At 40.3% G+C, this 21,678-nt stretch overlaps 1 protein-coding gene across 1 annotated transcript in view; it reads left to right on the forward strand.

Annotated features, from left to right (window-relative positions):
* Nucleotides 1-21,678, forward strand: part of GRIP1 (glutamate receptor interacting protein 1) — a 225,720-nt gene that overhangs the window by 145,695 nt on the left and 58,347 nt on the right. Inside the window, exons 13-15 of the mRNA XM_077775268.1 lie at nucleotides 4,338-4,418; nucleotides 17,170-17,239; nucleotides 19,743-19,888. Coding sequence (XP_077631394.1) covers nucleotides 4,338-4,418; nucleotides 17,170-17,239; nucleotides 19,743-19,888 — 297 coding nt within the window. The remainder of the gene's footprint in view (nucleotides 1-4,337; nucleotides 4,419-17,169; nucleotides 17,240-19,742; nucleotides 19,889-21,678) is intronic.

The following is a 21,678-nucleotide window of genomic DNA, read 5'->3' on the forward strand; positions in this document are numbered from 1 at the left end:
AAGGCAAAATAAGAGAAGCACAAAATAATCACATGGGAGTCTAACAAAGTAAACATTCCATCTATTTATTCTAAACCTATTATTTCTCCAAGTATCTCTTTCCTTTTTACTGGCAGTTCTTTAAGAAACACCAATTTAAGTAGGCCTTTGCTTTAACTACCAAATAACTGTGTAGGCCAAAAAAAAAAAAAAAATTACCAAATATAAAATAAATCATATTGGCATTTAAAGATTAAAATGAAGCCACAGCTGATCAAAGAGATTCATTTGTTGACATTTGTTCATCATTATGAATATTTCAAATCTTATGTAGTCAAACATGATTCATTATGATTTTCGAGGAAGTGGTAATATCTCCTCCAGTGTCATTAACAATGTTAATCTTGGTCAAGGCTCCCTGCATTAAAAATTTATAAAAGCAAAATGTTACTATAGTAACTATTCTAGATCAATGATTCCCGGCCCTTAGGGTTTCAAGACCTCATTTGTATAGCATCATGGACAAGCTGTTATATACATATGTAAATGCATGTATACATACATGCAAGCATGCCATTTACTTCCCTCCCCTTTCACAGAGAATTTTTGTAAGAAACACATAACACTAAAACGCACATGAAGTGAGTTCTGTAATTAGTGAAGCTGTTTGTGCCTCTAAAGCTTCTTATGCATGTACTTATGGGCCACTTGCAAGCTTTAGCTGAGTAATCAAATTCCTACCACACCCATGAACACTTCTGGGGAGGCTTTCTGCTTAACTCCCATCACATTTCCTCCACTAGCTCAATGTGTTCATCAGAGATCTGTTGGTTGCAAGCAGCAGAAATGCACAGGTGCTAATTCAGACAGAGAAGGGGCAGTTACTGGAAGACACAGGTGTTTCCCAGCCCCGGAGGACAGGGCAGACAGCCCCAGGAAGCTCTAGAACCAGACAAAAGGGCAGTCAAGGCCAAGCACAAGTGCTCTCCAAGACCTTGTGCACGCCCCTCATATGCACTTGCTTGTTTCTCCTTTCTGTCTGCAGACTGGCTGTTGGTGCCGTTGGACAAAATGTGGCCACTTCAAATGCCCTCTCTGCCCCGAGTCTGTGTGCTAATTCCCCACTCTTACCTGTTACTTTAGGGGTGAGAAGAAAGTGGCAATTAGTTCCATTATTGGAACGGGGAATGTAGAAGACTTAGGGAAGAGATGGAGGAAAGGCACAGATTTGAGAAATATTTTGGAAGTAAATATTTATACCTGTAGCATCTGAAGCCAGGCAGTAAAGCACACCTGCATGTTGTTACTTACCTCTTTTCTTTTTCTACCCCAATGTATCAAAACTAGCCGGTGTTTTTGAAATCTGTTAGGGAAAATAATTTTATCTATCTCAAGACCTATTGGTAAGTGGGAAGGGTACAAATTCTTTTTTTTTAAATATATTTGAGAGAAAGACAGAGCACACATAGGAAAGGGACAGAGAGAGAGAAAGAGAGAGAGAGAGAATCCCAAACAGGCTCTGTACTATCAGCACAGAGCCCAGTGAGGGGCTCTCAAACCCTCAAACTGTGAGATCATGACCTGAGCCAAAATCAAGAGTCAGATGCCCAACCAACTGAGCCACCCAGGCACCCCAAGGGTGCCAATTCTTTATGAATAAACAGATAAAATATATATGGATCCTTTCTGGTACATCAGTGTGTTACTTGAGGACAGCAGCACAGCCAAAGACATGTCTATGACACTCATCAAATAGTTAAGAAGGGTAGGAGGGCACTAAGCAAAATAAGTCAGAGAAAGACAAGGTACCATATGATCTCATTCATATGTGGAATTTAAGAAACAAAACAAAAGAAAAAAGGGAAAAAAACAGAGAGAGAGAGACAGAGAGAGAAGCAAACCAAGAAACAGGCTCTTAACTGTAGAGAAGAAACTGATGGTTACCAGAGGGGAGAGGGTGAGGGATGGAGGAAATAGGGGATGGGTATTGAGGAGGGCACTTGTGATGAGCATTGGGTGTTGTATGGAGGTGTTGAATCACTAAATTGTAGACCTGAAACTAATATTGCAGTGTATTTTAACTCACCAGCATTTAAGTAAAAACTTAAAAAAAACAACAAAGACAAGCAGGAGGGACCATGAGAAGCAGCAACCTCCCTGGCTTCCCTGGGAATCGTGCAAAGCACCAAAAGAAAAGGGCTCCAAAGGGTAGACTTGCCTTCACTTGGCACAACAGCCAGGACTGTGAGAGGCAGCTTGGGGATCCTTTTTCACAGGTGGCCCCTGAAGGGCCCAGAGAAATCCAATTTTTATTGTTTTCCAGTTGAACCGTCTATGGCAAATCTTCTGAGCTGGAAGATCAGATTCTGGTCTTGTAGAAGGCTCACTGCCTAAATTCCTTGTAGAAAAGTACAAAAGCCTGGAAAAGCAAGTTAAGGTGGGGGAAGGGAGTCTCCAGCTGTTTTCATGTAACCATCCCTACTTCCACTTATGCTTTGCAGAGACCGAAAATGTGTTCAATATGTGACTAACAAATTGAACCAAGGGCCTCATAGCTCTGGTTGAGTCTTTGTGTGCGGGTTGAGCACTGAGCAAAATCAAACAGTAAAAATGGTTTAGTTCTGCCATCCCACAAGTCCCAACTTATGCTATTGATTCCCTTCATGTGCCCCTTTCACCCCTTTCCAAAACCTTCAAGCAAGGATTATAGTCATTAGCAGCTTAGTGTGAATAAATATCCCTTCAGAGGATTTCTTTCTTCCTTCCTTCCTTCCTTCCTTCCTTCCTTCCTTTCTTTCTTTCTTTCTTTCTTTCTTTCTTTCTTTCTTTCTTTCTTTCTATTTTTGAGAGAGAGAGAGAGAGAGAGCGTGAACGGGGGGGGGGGGGTGTGCCAGAGAGAGAGGGAGACAGAATCTGAAGCAGGTCCCAGGATCCAAGCTGTCAGCACAGAGCCTGATGTGGTGCTCGAATTCACAAACCTCGAGATCATGACCTGAGCTGGAGTTGGAAATTTAACGGACTGAGCCACCCAGACACCTCATATTCTCTTTTCAGCCTTATCTCTAACTGAAGGTCTCCCAGACTGTTAAACGAATTTTAAGAAGAATATATTTAACAATATGTAGCAGTTCCTTCTTTTCTCAAGTACTAGTCAAGCTCTGGTACAATCAACTGAGTTCTATCCAGGGTTGAGATTCAACCAACACACACTGGTTCTCTCTGTTGCTACAGTGTTAGCTTACTTCTATACTGGTTGGACAGGATCTGAGCCAACCTGCACCCTGCTCCAGTGCCCCTGCTCTCCTAATCCACCCCAGGACCTCCCAGAGCTCCCCATGATCCAGAAACCTAAGCACGACCTTTGATGCAGTTGGATCCTCCTTGGCCTCTGTGTTCCAACCCTGCAGTCAGCATCCATTCTGACTGGTTATGGCCAGTACCCTCCTGGTTGCAAAATATTTTGAGTATCACTCTTGCTTTTACCTCTTGAGAGGTACTTTTCACTGTTTATTTTATGTTTATCTGCCCCCCCACCCCAGACCCAGTCAACAATGACCCCATCAAACTGAAATTTCTCCTAAAACCTATTCCTCTAGCTACATTCAAACAACAGTTGAAAAAAAAGAATTGCTGAATAGGTAACTCTGGAAAAATATGGTTGAAGAGAGAAATATATATATAAATATATGATTTTTTCATCCTATGAAGTCATCCTATGATTTTAATCATCCTATGATTAAACTTTAGGATGCCTAAGAATCACCTGGAAAGTAGGGCACCTGGCTGTCATTTGGTTGAGTGTCCAGCTTCGGCTTAGGTCATGATCTCATGGTTCATGAGTTCGAGCCCAGTGTTGAGCTTTGTGCTGACAGCTCAGAGCCTGGGGCCTGCTTCAAATTCTGTCTTCTCTCTCTGCCCTTCCTCGCTCATGCTCTGTCTCTCTCTTGAAAATAAATAAACATTAAACAACAACAACAAAAGTCTGTTTAAAAAATCACCTGGAGAATATGTTTAAAATTGTAGATTTCTAGGCTTTATTTTCAGATAGATCAGGGATGATTCAGGAATCTGTGTTTGTAACTTGCATTCCAGGTAAATTCAATGCAAATATTGCCTGAATGACATTTAAGAAGTACTGAACTCAGCAAGTGCTGTGAAAGGCACACAGTTGCCTACGGGCAGGACATCTATTCTTCACCAGGAATGCAATTTATCAGGACTTTAGAGGCATTCACTTACTTCAGTTCCTACAACTTGAATTTCAGATGATACAAGAATTCTTGATGCATTTTTATTGATTGGCGCTCCATTCTTCCTGGTCACCTACAAATGTACTCTTCTTTGTTTTTAAATTATAGAGTCTGTCATCCCAAGTAGTGGAACATTTCATGTAAAGCTCCCTAAGAAGCATAATGTGGAACTTGGAATAACCATCAGTTGTAAGTAAAACTGACTTGTTTTTAAATGCAAAATTTTAAAAAGACATTAGAAAATTGTATTGTCAAATGGCTTACAGGTGTGACAAGTGTTTTATGTGTCATTGCCAAGTTTGTATGTAACAATTTGTAATGTTACAAATATTAGCACTTAACTAGCTGTATGAAGGGGACAAATTACTTAAACGCTCTCCAATCATATTTCTTCATCTGTCAAATGGAAATAAGGATACCTACAAAGTATAAGATTATTTGAAGTATTATATAAAATAACATTTATATACCTAGTATGTAGGTATATAACATATTTATAGATCTGGCAAATAATAAGTGTCCAATAAATGTATCTCATCCCCACCATGAATAATTACATGAGCATATAAATGTGTGTAGGTTCTCTATACTTTATTATATTGTGATTAAGTCTTCACAATAATCTATTTAACTAACAAAAATTGCATTTATTTCCTTTTAAGACTATCCTCATATCTGTCCACTATGCATCTATAAGCCATTTTGCAACACTAAAATATCATCTCTTGGTAACTTTTTGAATTCCTGATGGTCTAAGCTGTCTGGGTAACCAAAACAAAAAGAAAAGCAGAACATATAAATGTGTTTAATTCCCTCCTTTCCTCAGGCTCTAGATTAATAACTGCTTTGGTAAAACGGCTTTGAAAATTTCAGCCCCCATTTATAGAATGGGAATTGAAGTTTTTATGGTTTTAATATCCATAAACTAGGTTCATCCATAAATGCCCCCAAGAAAATGAAGCAAATGATTAATACCTAAAGACCAAAGAGGCAATGCTTGTGACCGAGGAGTGGTCCTTTCAAGAAAGAGTGATGAGGTTACATCAAGGCACTTGATGCCGTGCCTCATTACACTCTGTTGGATCTCATTTATGTCAGCGGTTAGGGCAAAAATAGTCCTCAACTGGGCGGTGTGAAATGGGGGCTGTCCACTTCAACTTTGACTATATAAATGCAACACTGAAAATGAAATTTCACTTATAACCAATACATCAGACAGATCTGGTGCAACACTAAAAATAGTGGACCTACAACACAGAGTCAATGTTAAAGACAAGGAGCTGTATGTATGAGAGGGCGCCTGTACCCACTTCCTGAACCCCAGTATGGCCTCCTGGGAGAAGAGTAGGGCCAATGTGCCTGCATGCCTCTCTGTGATACACAGAAAGGTGAGACGGACTTTGGGAGACTCCAGACCACTTCTAGGTACTGCTGAAGTCATTTATGCCTTTAACTGAGTCACTTCACCTCTCAGCCTGTTCATTATGAAACAGACAGGATGTAGTTATTCTGTCAACAGCGGTGCTTACAGAAATGAAGGGAGAGTTCATCAGAACCTACTATTCCAAAAATATTTGGGGTTCAAGGTGGTTGCTGCAGCCCCCATGTAACTCAAGGCTGCTCTCTCTTCTGTTCAATCCATTCCATTTATTTATTCCATCAGAAAGGGCTGGGAAAGTGGTCTCTCTCGGAGTACTGCATAATCTGCTGGCTGTTCACAGAGGCCCCACCATCCACTCCATTCTTTCTCCCCTTTGTCTTCTTTAAATAAATGCACCCTGAGCACCTACCATGCCTAAGCCCTATGCTACGTTTGGAAAATGCACTACCTGTCCCCTAGAGATGCGTATTTCTAGTGCACATGCTGAAGACACCCACTGCTCAGAAGCTTCTAGTGCCACATTGCCATTTTACTTCCAAATTTTAAGTGGGAAAATTGTCTTTACGGTTTTTTATACAGATTTATTATTATTTTTTTTTTTTAGTTTTTTTTTTTAATGTTTTATTTATTTCTAGGAGAGAGAGAGAGNGGAGCCTAGACATGGGGCTCAAACCCACAAACTGCAAGTTCATGACCTAGGCCAAAACCAAGCGTCAGATGCCTAACTGACTGAGCAACCCAGGTGCCCCTACAATATATTTATTCTTAAAAATTGATATACATAAGGGGAGGGGGGTAGGGAGATGGACAAAATGGGTGAAGGGGAGTGGGAGATACAGGCTTCGGTTATGGAATGAATAAGTCACAGGAACAATAGGGACAGCATAGAGAATATAGTCAATGGTATTGTGATAGCACCGCGTGGTGACAGGTGGCTACACTTGTGGTGGACACAGCAGAACAGATACACTTGTTGAACCACTATGTTTTACACCTGAAATGAATGTAATATTGTGTGTCAACTATACTTCAGTTTTTAAAAATTTAAAGAAAAAAATTGATAGACACAAAAACATAATTTAACTATAAAGGAGAGTATCCCTGTAGAAACTAATCCTACAATAGATTCCTTTTTTAAAGTCAATATTTATATGCTTAATCTTTGAATACACTTTGAAGTATCTTCAGGTATACACAACTACAACGTATTTTGTTCGTATGATGAATCATTTAAAATTATGCTTTATGATGCTGTTATATATGTATTAGGTATTAATTACATTTAATGCCAACAATGGAAATTACTCAAACCCCTCCCCCCAAGAATGGCTAATGACTTTTAGCCAGCTGTAGGCTAAATCTATTCATGGAAGCTAGCACTATTATGCGGTTCCTGGATAGAGATGGAGAGATGATACATAAGCTTGTCAAACATGCTTGTCAGCCCACCTACAGCTATAGCTCCATTTATACAACTTATCATCATCATGCTGAGTCTGTGTGTCCTCATGAAAAATACTCATATTTTCCCAATTGAGAAAACAGAATGTACTTTAAAGGGGGAAAAAAAGGCCAGGGACACCTGAGTGGTTCAGTTGGTTAAGCATCTGACTGCCTCAGGCCATGGTCTCACGGTTCATGAGTTTGAGCCCCACATTGGTCTCTTTCCTGACGGCTTGGAGCCTGCTTTAGATTCTATGTCTCCCTCTCTCTGCTCCTCCTCCTACTTGTGCTCTCCCTTTCTCTCTCTCAAAAATAAATAAACATTTTTTAAAAGGCCAGAATCATGTTTATTGTTATGAAATGGTAAATTCCTGAGGCCTCACACAGTTCCTGACATATACAAGGTGCATATTTTTAAATTTTTTTTTTGAGAGAGAGAGACAGAGAGTGTGAGTGGGGAACAGAGATTGAGGAAGAGAAAGAATCCCAAGTAGACTCTGCTTTCCAAGTGCAGAGCCCAACACGGGGCTCAATCCCACCAACTGTGGGATCATGACCTGAGCCAAAATCAAGAGTTGGAGGCTTAACCAGCTGTGCCAGCCAGATGCCCCTACAAGGTGCTTATTTAATCCCTCTCCTTGTTGAGTGAATGAATAAGGAGTCTATCAGAAACAATCTTCTACTAACTATCTGCTACTAACCACTGTTCACTCCAAAAAAAATGAGCCTGTGAAGGAGACCATGAATATAGATGTTTAAGCAAAGGCCTTCGTGTGAACCAAAGGTAACACTAACTTGAAAAATGATTTAGAGCAGAGCCTCAGAGCCTAGACCACCCCATTCCTCCACTCTCTTCACCTCTCTGTACCATTTTCTTGTCCATAAAACAGTGCACTTACTCCTTTCTTTATAGCATGGTTGACAAGATTAAATGAGTTAGTATATGTAAAGTGCCTAGAACCAATTATGAACCCTAACAAATGTTAGTTACCATGATGACTGATACTTATCGTATATAGAGAGCTTCATGCAATATTTTAACCCAAGCTCTACCGCACACAATTTTGTGGCAGCTGCAATTAACGGCATTTAGGTAGGAAACCGAGGGACCCTCTTCTCAAACACACGCAGGTACTGTTAGTGAAACCGAGGCAATGCAAGGGTTCATTGACATTTCTCGCTATCGTACAAAGTCCTCTTCCATCTTCTTCACCTTGTGAAAGCCCGAGTAGTAAGAAGCAGGTCCTCATCTCGGAAAGCATTCCACCAGAGTCTTTTACACTTGGCTTAAGCCTCACTCTTCATACCTAATTGACTGAGAAATGAGTCTCTCTGATTTTGGATGTGGTGAGCAGTTTTAGACTAATTTTCTTAAGTTCCTGATGAGACATTCAGAGCACATTAGCATCAGGCATTACTTTTATTGATGTTATTGCGGTAACGTGGAACAATTTATTATAGCAAATAAAGTGGAACGGCCTCGCAGAAGGATGCGCAGTGTAGGACTGGAGACGGCATCCTGAAACTCTGACAGCTCAGCCAATCAGACGCCAGAGCGCACACCCTCCAACGCGGCCCACCTGCCTTCCAAGTCAGAGAACCCAGTTGCCTGTCATGCACAGTTGTCAGTAGTCATTTGATATTGGTGTTTTCTTTTACTGTTTAACCACAGTGTGTATCTACTTTGTACCAGGCATGCCAATAAGAAGTTTATGTGTGTTTGTTTCTTAATCCTCAGAGTGGTCCTGTGGCATCAACACCCATGTTCTAGAAAAGAAAGGCTCAGCTGGGTAACGGGCCCAAGACCCAGAACTCACAAGGGCCACCCGGGATTCAAACCCATCCTGTCTGACTTACCATGGGTTTTGCTGTCACCCCACCACTCATCACTGTCTCCACCTGATTGATGACCCTTCCCGCCTCCTAGATAGAAAACCAAAAGACAGCATTTTGTGAGTGGAGTTAATTTGTTGGCTTTCTTTCTTAGTTGAGACTGAATTGTCTTCAGGAACAAAGGCTTGCTTTCTTTATATATAAAATCATAAAGCAGCCTTTATGACAAGCACAACAAATCTGTCATTTTCCCCTTAAGTCTTAAGCATATTTAGAAGAGAATGGCTCAAGTTTTTTGCCAACTTTGCAATAAAAATTCTACTCACTGCTCCATTTCAAATCAAATAACTTGTTTTACTTGCCAGATCATATATACGGTTGCAAGTAAAGTAAAACTGAATGAGTGTGTGTGTGTGTGTGTGTGTGTGTGTGTCCGTGTCCAGTGTAGTTTGGATACTTTATCAGTCCCTTTGAGCAAAGTACCTTGACTAGCAGAGTAAGATATGAATAGCTGGTTATTATAGAATGTTCTTGGAATACTTTGTTGATTTATATTTAATTAGTTCCAAAATTCAGAAGATTTTACCTGCCTTCTAATATGGACAAATTTTTTTAAACAAAAGATAGCGTCATTTTCTACCTCTTCTGACAACTATTGAGAAGCAAAGAATACATGTTCACTTTAAGAATCAGTTCTGATAGTGAAGGATGACTAGTGGGTTTAAGTCTTCAGAGGTCAAAAGATGATAGCTTCAACACTGGCATTTAGCTCTATTCCCACCCCATATTGTTTTTAAATGACGGTATAAGATTTTTCAAAAGGCACAAACCCAAATGGAGAAGGAAAGGAAAATAGTTAACAGCAACCAAATTTGTTTTTTCGGGTTTTTAAAATATACTTTTTAATGTTTATTTTTGAGAGAGAGAGAGAGAGAGGGAGACGCAGCGAGGGTCGGAGACACAGAATCCGAAGGAGGCTACAGGCTCTGAGCTGTCAACACAGAGCCCAATGCGGGGCTTGAACTCACAAGCTATGACATCATGACCTGAGCCAAAGTCAGATACCCAACTGACTGAGCCACCCAGGTGCCCCAAGACCAACCAAATTTGGAAGTGGCAGAGAAGGTGGAGCAAGATGAATTTATAGAAGCAGGCGGGAAAGCTAACAGGGAACCCAGCTTGCATTCTAAACTCTCAACAAAACCAGGAATTAGTGGAATCAGGAACTTCGAGAAGTGAGAGTGATGGTAAAGGGGAGATAGGAGGAATGGCCAAAAGTCTATGAAGTAGTGCCTTAGAGGCCTTCCCCCAGACCGTGTAGCCAGAACCTGGTTCATTTTCTGGAAAGCCTGAGAGGGAGGGACTCTGGGCCAGGAGAGCACAGCTGAGTGCAGCAGCACGGCCCTAAAACAGGATGAGGGGAAAGTGTATATACTGAATGTGAACACCGCTAGCCTTCTTCCCCTCTGTAAGCTCAAAGAGGCCAGTTTTATACCCTCAAAGCAGGAGAAGGAAGCAGAGCCATCTGACCCAAAGAAACAGCCTGGCCTGAACTATCCAGGGAAGACCATCGGCCACAAACTCCACATGTGCACCTAGCTTTCCAAAAGCGTTTTAGGGGTGCACTCCTTAATGAGAACACACAGCTAAGAAAAGCAGACCCCTGAGGAAAGAATCTAATAGGCAAGACTATCACCAGAAACAAAGAAGAAAAACAGAAGCAGCACATTCAGAAAGGAGAAAACTTTAAAAAGGAAAAAGCTTTCATTAACATTAGTGAGAAGCTAAGATGCTGTATAGATGGGAGGCAGGAAACAACTACTATTATAACATACTGAGGGGGACAAAGAGCTCTTGGAGCATAATATGGCAGAAATTAAAATATTGGAAAGTGAAGCTGAGGGAAAATTCCAGAAATTAGAACAAAACAACAAATAAATGAGGAATTGAGGATAGAGAAAAATTATTCAAGCTGAGTCCAAATGACACAAAATCCAAACAATAGCCATTACAGAATGAAAGAGAAGTAAACTTCTATTAGTTTATCAATGTTATTAGTGTTAAGAAAAAAACTAAGGCATATTAAAAATTCTAAGCGTTTATTTGAGCAAAAATAGATTCAAGTTGGGGAGTGCCAACCTGGAAGTGGTTAGGAGCGCTCTACCCACAGGAGACTGGGGGAGGACATGTAAAGGACGTGTGGACACAGAGAAAGGAGTTTATTGGTTGGATGTAGCCAAAAGCCTAGTTGGCTGTTTGTGATTGGTTTTCCTTAGCATTTGATTTTGTAACCTTGAGACATTGACAGGCTGAGATTTTGGTTTGCTTCTGTCGGCCAGCACAGCATTAGAGCCACCTCAGTCTAATGGCCTCCATGTGTAATTAGTGTAACAAAAGTCAAGAGAACATCTATCTGGGTCCCCAGGGTCTGTGGGAAGGAATTTCCCAAGATCTGTGTAGCAACCCTAGAACACAAACAGCCCGGACAGGTTGTGAACCTTTGCTAGGATCCCTCATCTGATTTTATTTTCTTTTTACTTTAAAAAAACATTTTGGGGCGCCTAGGTGGCTCAGTCAGTTAAGCATCTGACTTTGGCTCAGGTCGTGATCTCACGGTTTGTGGGTTCGATCCCTGCATTGGGCTCTGTGCTGACAACTTGGAGCCTGCTTCAGATTCTGTGTCTTCCTTCTCTCTCTGACCCTTCCCTGCTCACACTGTCTCTGTCTCTCTCTGTCTCTCTCTCAGAAATAAATAAAAAACATTAATAAATAAGTAAAATATTTTGATGTTTATTTTTGAGAGAGAAAGAGAGACAGAGCATGAGTAGGGGAAGGCCAGAGAGAGGGAGACATAGAATCCAAAGCAGGCTTCAGGCTCTGAGCTATCAGCACAGAGCCTGACTCAGGGCTCAAATTCATGAACAGTGAGATCATGACCTGAGCCAAAGTCAGACACTTAACCACCTGAGCCACCCAGGCGCCCCTGGTTTTACATATTAAGAGGAACTTTATGTAATCTTGGAAATCTGAGGAGTTGAATTCATGATAAACACAAGAAACCTAAGCAAACAATGGGGTGCCTGCGTGGCTCATCAGTTAAGCATCCTACTTCAGCTCAGGTCATGATCTCACAGCTTGTGAGTTCCAGCCCCATGTTGGGCTCTGTGCTGACAGCTTGGAGCCTGGAGCTTGCTTCAGATTCTGTGACTCCCTCTCTCTCTGCCCCTTCCCCACTCACACACACACTCTCTCTCTCTCAAAAAATAAACACTAAAAAAAATTTTTTTAAAGACAACAGACAACTACAGAGAAAATATGTCCTATGGAAAAGCATGGTATGCTACATGACTTGTGTGTGAATACCGTTTACATAGTGTAAGACAGATACCAAATACAGATCTTATAAAAAATTAAGACAAATCCATGTTGGAAGAATGGGGGGAGTCCACAGGACAAGAAACATACGTCAGTGTGGTGTTGGTCTAGAGAGGGAGAGAATGAACTCCTCATCTTTCATAATATAAGGTAAATAACTAGCACTGAAAAGTGATGACTTGTAACAGCTGTATGTTATTCACCAGTAGAGCAATAGCCAAAAGTTGCACCTGGGGAAGTAGGAATTAAAGGGCTGCCCCTGCAGAAATCTGACCCTTCACATTGTATGCATGTATAATTTTGATATAAAATAAAACATAAAACATAGAAAAGCAAAATTTAAAAAGCAAGGGAGTAGGTAGTTTCCTCATGAGGATCAAGAATGTACGTGTATGGGCAGAATGAAAATATTGATCATCGTGATGTTACACTCACAGGTACTTGTGACTTAGGATAAAATTTCTAGGGACCTCCTCTTGTCGGCTTGCAAAACAGCTGTAAAAGATGGGACAGCAATGAGTTTTGGAAAAACTTATAGGTGACTCAAAAACCTAGCTCTGGTAACAAAAACAACGAATGGAGATAGAAGAGTTTGAATTAAAATTATTTTATGAACTGTGAGTAAGGTCAAGGCAGTATTTTAAATTTCATGTATTTCATAGAACACGGGATTTTGTGTCGTTGCTCTTTCTCTTTTGTCAGGCTTTCAGTTCTGTACATTTGACCATTTATAATGAGATTTCAAGCATTTGGGGGCTTTTTAGAACTTTAATAGCCATGTGTTAGCCTTCTTTGCTAGGCCCACACCCCTGACCCATTTAGTGTAACCTTCCTGCCATATGATGTGCTTGTGTGGCCTTCCCAGCTGGAATCACTTTGCAGAAAGGAGAGCTTCATGCCTAATAGCTTCATGCCTAAAATAGATTTAACTGGCCCTGCCTCTCCTTTCTATCCAACTTCTCTGGAGTTTCATGGCCAGTGGCCAGAGCAGAGCTGTCTAACTTATAGTTGGTGTTCAATAAATATGTTTTAAACAAATGATTCTGTGGAGACCTCCAATCAAATTTGAAGCACTGAGTGCTAGCGGATTCTCATTCAAAGGGTTACAAATTCAGAAGCCCTCGGGTGAGGCAAGCTGGTGAATGAGACTCTTCCAAGTGAGGACAGTGGCAAATGGGAAAATGAAGGCTCCATCCAAAGGGTTTAGTTGGAATGGGTCCAATGTTGCTAGATAATCATTACAGTAAACACTTAGGTGGCACATTGCTCGTTCACTGGTCCAGTCACTTTAATGTAAAAACTCAATCCTTACCAGAAAAAAACTCTAGGTAAGCACTATTATGATTCCTCATCACCATTTGGAGATGAGAATACTAAGGTGCCTAAAGACTATGTGCTCAAGTGCACATGGCTAATTAAGTGGTAGAGTCTGGATTTGAACCCAAGCAGCAGGCTGCCAAGTCTTGGCTCTTAATCATTATACCATATTGCATCTCTAATTTTTTAAATTTTTAAAAAATATTTGTTTAAGTAATCTCTTACATCCAACATGCGGCTCAAACTCTTGACCCTGAGATCAAGAGTCACATTCTCTTCTGACTGAGCCAGCCAGGGGCCCTGCCTTTCTAATTTTTTAAAAGAAGTTATACATGAAATCTACTAATTTTTAAATGTTGGCAACTAATCTACCTTTTTAAAGCATTACAAGTCAAGAAAAACACACTTGGTATGTGACTTCTTCATAGATAGTAGAGAATCAAAACATGGTACAGTAAAACCTTGGTTTGTGAGCATAATTCATTCTGGAAGCATGCTTGTTACCCAAAGCACTTGTTTGGCAAAGCAAATTTTCCCATAAGAAATAATGGAAACTCAAATGATTCATTCCACAACCCAAAAATATTCATATAAAAATGACTACAATACTGTAATATAATACAAAATATAAAGAAAATACAAAATATGAAGGAAAATAAGCAAATTAACCTGTACTTACCTTTGAAAACCTTCATGGCTGGTGTGAGGGGAGACAAGAGAAAGGAGGGTTATTGTGTAGGATGACTTTCACTGTCACTAGCAGAATCACTGCTGTCTGTTGGCTCAATGAGATCTTTTTCTTTTCATGTAACCTTAACAAGGAACCTATCCAATGACCTAGAATGAAGCAAAGCATTCCTAAGCTTTCTCTTGTATGGAAAAGCAAAGGACTGTCCATAGGTGCTTTGAAATGACAAAAAATACACTAGTGCCAGTGGACACCTTCCAACATTCTGAAAAATCACTGATTTCTGCCGAACATCGTGGCCTAAGACCAAGCATCCAAGCATGAGAGGTGATCACCCACAATCTTGCAGTGAGAGAGAGAGAGAGAGAGAGAGAGAGGGAAGAACCATTGGCTTACTTGTGATCATGTGACATCTGGTGTCACGTACTACTCGAGTTGCAAGACATCGCCTGTTGATCAAGTTAAAATTTATTACAAATGTTTGCTCGTCTTGCAGAACACTCGCAGAACAAGTTACTCACAATCCAAGGTTTTGCTATACTAGGGTAACGCAAACAATGACTGAGCCCCCACAGCCACATTCATTTAATATGCCCGGTAGGCATGATAGTGACAGTGACAGGACCTCCTATGGATCTGGACCCACTTCTGGGCTCAACTTTATCACACCAATGGACATCTACCCAGATAAACTTTTCAAGCCTCAGCTATGGTCTTAGTTAAAAGAAAAAGAGAAGAATCTAGTAAATGTGAGAATGGCCACCATGTGTGTCTATATACCATAATGACTTTAAAACCTCTCTGCAAAGCTGTGCGGGTTTGTCCAAGAGGCCCCAGTGCTATTTTCCTCTGCTGCAAAGATGACAAAGATGGGTTTGATGTAGTTTCTTGCCTCCACTATTGTTTCATTTCAGACCATTTCAGTGGAACATAGATTTTACTAAAAACCAAGGGAAACATTGAATGCTCTGCGATGGTTACTACAGCTTGGCAAAATACAGTGTAAATTCATTGGCAGATGCTAGAAAAGTTGTATTTTCTGGTAATAACAAAGTTTTTTGTTTTTGTGCCCTATGCTCAAAACAGTTTGCAGTTGTGAAATGTGACATGTGTAGAAATGCTAAATGTTTATATTTCTCTAGAGGAATTATATCAGATCATTGAATGGAGGTTTAAATTATGAATTAATTATAGTGAATAGAATGTTTTGCATACTTTGCTAGAAGCTAAGAATAATGATTGAATGAAGTCCCATTAACATTTACTATGGACTAATTTAGACAGCGGGTAAGGTATTAGTATCATGTGTTTGCTTTTTTTTTTCAATGTTGTGTTGAGATATTAAACCATCTGTTCCTGAACATAAACATTTTCCTGGGATTCAGATGGGGTTATGGGATATGATATGGTTCTATGATTATTATAGGGTGATCAGCCTGTTTATAATAAAATCTTACTTTAGAGGCCTTTTAATGATCCTTAAAAGGAAATCACTACAGACTTCAAACTGGTAAAACATCTCCTCTCGTAGGCAAATTTTTTATTTTTTATAAATGTCAGTATGGGGTTATTGTAATTATCAGACTCCTAAGTTAAATGTAAACCTTCTAGATCAAGATGATATTTTTGTACTTATATGAGCTATAGTTCATTTTCAGGATTGATTCCAGGGTAGACTTAATACCAATTGCTTTTCATTCTCATCAAATGAAAACATCCCTCATAGAAGTTATAAAGCCCAAACTGACCAGTGTGCAGGATAACAGGATAATCTGTAAACTCAATAAAAGTTACATGCACACTGGGGTACCTGGGTGGCTTAGTTAGTTAAGCATCTGACTTCAGCTCAGGTCATGATCGCATGGTCCTTGAGTTCGAGCCCTGCATCAGGCTCTGTGTTGACAGCTCAGAGCCTGGAGCCCATTTCGGATTCTGTGTCTCCCTCTCTCTCTGCCCCTCTGCCACTCACATTCTATCTCTCTCTCTCCTTCAAAAATAAACATTAAAAAAAATTTTAAGTTACATGCACATATGTAGACTATGCATATGTAAAAAAATATAATTACATCACACCAAATATTTACTACTGTCAATAAAATAAAATAGTCACATTTCAGACCATTTCACAGCATTCTAGGTATGAATGTATGAGCAAAATGTTAAGATTTACTCTCTGAAGAAAGCAAAAGATTTCCTTCTGAAAAAAAAAAAAAGGACTTTAAAATTTTTTTTTAATGTTTTATTTATTTCTAGGAGAGAGAGAGAGAGAGAGACAGCGTGAGCAGGAAGGGTCAGAGAGAGAGGGAGTCACAGACTGAAACAGGCTTCAGGCTCTGAGCTGGCAGTCAGCACAGAGCCCGATGCGGGGCTCGAACCCACGAACCGCGAGATCATGACCTAAGCGAAAGTCGGACGCTTAACCGACTAAGCCACCCAGGCGCCCCAAGAACTTTAAATCAGTGAATCTCATCCACTTTCCAGCCCCATCCACTTGCGTAATAGGGCACAGTCCCATAAAAAGTGGGAGAAGGGAGCACATGTGACAACCCTTAAGGGGAGCCCCCAGCTGTGTTTAATACTCTCCAATCGGGGTGTTGACCTTTCACCTTTCTCTTGGGAATCACAGGCTGAACTAGATTTAAACTTGATGGGCAGCTCTGCAATTGCTTCCTGCAATTGAAAATTTAAAATGACTTTGCTTTTGTTTTTAAGTTTATAAATACTTTCACACAAATATCTTTATATCAAGGGGATGTAATATGCCCATTTTCTAGCCCATTTGCTAAGCATCTTTGCTTTGCTTACAAAATGTACCTGCATTAACCATTGCTAAAAACTGGTAACGTATGGTGTGGGTGAATCATGGATATAAAGATGTGACTATTCTAAATTCTTTATTACAGCACCATCTAGCCGAAAACCAGGAGATCCTCTTGTCATATCAGATATCAAGAAAGGCAGTGTGGCACACAGGTAAGGAAGGTGAATTTTCTGGTTCATTCCAAGGCATTTCTTTCTTTCTTTTTTTTTCTTTCTTTCTTTCTTTTTTTTTTTTTTTTTTTAGGTTAACTCTATCCCCAATGTGGGGCTCAAACTCATGACCCCAAGATCAAGAGTTGCATGCTCTGATGACTGAGTCAGCTGGGTGTTAGGCTTCCTTAATTAAAAAGTAGAAGTGACCCTTTCCACACTCAAGATAGACCTTCCTAATGGATCATTTTCCAGACAGCCGCTGTTAATTGATCATATTCAACATTGCTCATGCAATGACTATGTAGCTCCCCTGCCTTATTTATTTATTTCTGTACCCACTATAGACAATAATCACCTGAAAATATTTGTTAGGTCCTTCCTGAATCTGTCATAGGCTCTCCTTCACTGATCATCTTCCGTCCTTCATTTTTCAGCTAAAAGCCTGGAAGTGGTCCCAATTATGAAACACCCCACATGGAAATAATAGCTGTGGGGGAGCTTTGCTAGATGCCAGAATGTCCTCCCCAGCCAAGCCAGATCGCTGAGCCTCGAACAATGTCCTATTTGGTCCATAAACCATTAAACTCAGGGAGTCTCAAGCTTTCAGTTTCACAGATCAAAAATATTTTTTAAATGTTTGGGAATACTGATGGAAGACTTAACTTTCTATTGTCCAATTAAGGACTTTAAAAAAAATCCCATCTATGATCACAGTCATTTCAGTAAAGTAATACCCTAATGCTCAAAAAGCAAGAAGGACATTGTATGGGTTTAGGTATATCGGTATCAGCTCAGATGCCATGACAGGGAGACTCACAAACAGACTGGGTCAAACAAGACTGCAGTGTGTCACTCGTGTGACAACTGAAAGGCAGACGGCGGGGCGGGGCTAGGAGAGCAACCCTGCCATCGCTTGCTCCGGTTATTGCTGTTTTCTAGCCATGACAGGAGTGAGAGTGGTGCCGAGGGAGTCTGGAGCACGCATCTTCAAGGAGTGACCCACAAGAAGAGAGGAAATTACGTGCAGGAAAGCAATTAGCAGTCTCTGGCACAGACACAATGCACGAAGAATAGTTCTTCCCGAAACATCACCTTCCTTACAAATCTGTATGTGTACACATGTATGCACAAACACGTATCCATTCGCATTATTTTTCTTATTTTGTGATGGACCTTAAACATTTTCAACACACCTGCAGAGGTCCGCCACCAGTGTGAGATTCTCAGTGGCCACCTTGTGGATAGGTGGCATCGAATTCACCCTTTCTCCCTATTGCAGCCACAGTGGGTTTCCCGGTGTGGGTGGAAAGGGCAGGGACACCAATATTCAGACGTCCACCAAGTGTAGCCCGCCGTCTCTCAGCCCTCTGCTAGCACCTGGAACCGCCCAGGATGAAAAGGAGAAGCACCAATGTGGAGAAGCATGATGACACCCAGAGTCTGTGAACCCTCCCCATCACCCCCCTTCCTAGAAAACTTACAATTCCTGAGTGAAGCTTGTACAGTTGTCCTGGACTAATTGAAGAAACCATTAAAAAACTGTTGTTGTTTTTGTTGTTTTCAGAGAAAAACAGTTTATTTTTTTGTTTTTTGGGTTTTTTTTAATATAGTTTATTGTCAGGTTGGTTTCCATATAACACCCAGTGCTCATCCCAACAAGTACCCTCCTCCATGCCCATTACCCAGTTTCCCCTCTCCCCCAACGCCCCCATCAATCCTCAGTTTTTTCACAGTATTTAAGAGTCTCTTACTGTTTGCCTCCCTCCCTCTCCGTAACTATTTTTTCCCCTTCCCCTCCCCAATGGTCTTCTGTTAAGTTTCTCCTGATCCACATATGAGTGAAAACATATGGTATCTCTCTTTCTCTGCCTGACTTATTTCACTTAACATAACACCCCCGAGTTCCATCCACATTGCTACACATGGCCAGATTTCATTCTTTCTCATTGCCATGTAGTATTCCATAATATATATAAACCACAACTCCTTGATCCTTTCATCAGTTGATGGACATTTAGGCTCTTTCCATGATTTGGCTGTTGTTGAAAGTGCTGCTGTGAACATTGGGGTACATGTGCCCCTATGCATCAGCATTCCTGCATCCCTTGGGTAAATTCCTAGCAGTGCTATTGCTGGGTCCTAGGGGAGTTCTATTGGTAATTTTTTGAGGAACCTCCACACTGTTTTCCTGAGGCGCTGCACCAGTTTACATTCTCACCAACAGCGTAAGAGGGTTCCCGTTTCTCCACATCCTCACCAGCATCTATAGTCTCCTGATTTGTTCATTAAAAAAAAATGTTTTTAATCCTCCGAAATTTGGTGTCATGGCAGCCATCCAAAATAAGACTGGAAAAAAGGGATTTGTTAATAAAATGCAATTTAAGAATAGCTGAAGAACGCCTTTCCCTTTAAAGACTGCCATAATGCTACATTATTCTTAATGCCTCTTAAATGACTGGAGGAAGTGCTCATTAATCATGTGTTGCTGTGCATTTACTAACAGGACTGGCACCCTGGAACTGGGAGATAAATTACTTGCGATAGATAACATCCGGCTGGACAATTGTTCTATGGAAGATGCAGTTCAGATCCTCCAGCAGTGCGAAGACCTGGTGAAGCTCAAAATCCGCAAAGATGAAGATAATTCAGGTACTGATAGCCTTCTTAGTTAAGACTGATTTCTCTAACTGCCCATCTGTCACAAAAGATATTACGTCTTGATGCTTTACATACAACAGCTGGCTAGTGACACTGCAGCAGTGTTTTACATAGTTAAAAGGGTCTTTAAATTGTGTGTTAGAGGGGAGTATGAATTTTAAATAGTGGTGCTTTTAAATTATACAATTAAGATATTTTCGTTATGAAACATTATTGCAACTGTATCAAAATAATGTTTAAAAATGAAAACTAAAGCATCACCCAACACTACCCTAATGCAATGGAACTCGTCATTTTCTAGTTGATATTTGTATTACATAATTAGAGCCATAGTGTGTGTTATACCTTCATAAGCACCACTTTTCAAGCACTTAATATCTACATTGTTTATTTACTGCCTGTAATGTATTTATCATTTTTCTCTTCCTACTTCAATGGCTTCCAGTTGTTTTACTCTTGTAGATAGTACAGTCACAGACCTCTTTATGTATGGATACCTTTACCCAACTCTTCTTCTTCTTTTGAATTATTTTCTTAGGAAATCTTTTTAGAAGTAGAGCTGCTGAGTAAGAATAGAAAGGAACTTCTCATGATTCCCGATGAGTTTTGTATCATGCCGTTCTCTTTTTTTATTCTCAAGTTAGTTAACATATAGTGTAGTCTTGGCTTCAAGAGTAGAACCCAGTGATTCATCTCTTTCATGTCATACCCAGTGGTCATCGCAACAAGCACCCTCCTTACTGCCCATCGCCAACTTACCCCATCCCCACCCCCAACAACCCTCAGTTTGTTCTTTGTATTTAAGAGTCTCTTATGGGAGTGTCTAGGTGACTCAGTCAGTTAAACATCCAACTTCAATTCAGGTCATGGTCTCACAGTTCGTGGGTTTCAGCCCCATGTTGGGCTCTGTGCTGACAGCTCAGAGCGTGCAGCCTGCTTTGGATTCTGTGTCTCTGTTTCTCTCTGCCCCTCCACTCTCATGCCCTGTCTCTGTCTCTCAAAAAGAAAAAGAAAATGTTAAAAAAAAATTCCATGAGGTAGAGACTTAAAAAAAAAAAAAGTATCATATGGTTTCCCTTCCTCTCTGTTTTTATCTTATTTTTCCTTCCCTTTCCCTATGATCATGTGTTAAGTTTCTCAAATTCCACATATGAGTGAAATCATATGCTATCTGTCTTTCACTATAGAAATCTTATGAAAGAAATTGAAGACATAAAGAATTGGAAAAATGTTCCATGCTCATGGATTGAAAGTAGGCTGGTGTTTTCTAAAAGGGCTGTATCCATTGGGTAATGTTTCCATGAACACAGTGAGCAGTGCTTCTCAAACTTTATTGGCCTCAGATTCACCAGAAGAACTTGTTAAAACACGGTTCCTGGGCATTACCCCCAGATGAGGCCTGAGAATCTGCATTTCTAACAACCTTCCTGGTAATACTACTGTGGTCCAACAAACACAATCTGAGCAGCAGTAGGTCTTTTATCTGATTATGATAAGAACCTAAAGCTGATTAAAAAAAGTACATAATTGAAAGATGCCGCTAATGTGGGAAATTACAGAAAATGATCGCTATGGATAGCATAAACATTAAACTTAAAATTTTACCAGCCTTAGGGGTGAAGCCAACTTCTTTGCTATGAATATCATTCTGCTGATCATAGTTACAAGTCTTTTTACTTGTTTGTTTTCCTAGTACATATAATATACAGTTTATGATTTCCAGTTTTGTTTTTGTTTTAATATAGCGAAAATTTAAAGAATATAAAGTAATCTGAATGTTT

This window comes from Crocuta crocuta, unplaced genomic scaffold (genome assembly GCF_008692635.1).
Source record: "Crocuta crocuta isolate KB4526 unplaced genomic scaffold, BGI_CrCroc_1.0 scaffold97, whole genome shotgun sequence".
Classification (NCBI taxonomy): domain Eukaryota; kingdom Metazoa; phylum Chordata; class Mammalia; order Carnivora; family Hyaenidae; genus Crocuta; species Crocuta crocuta.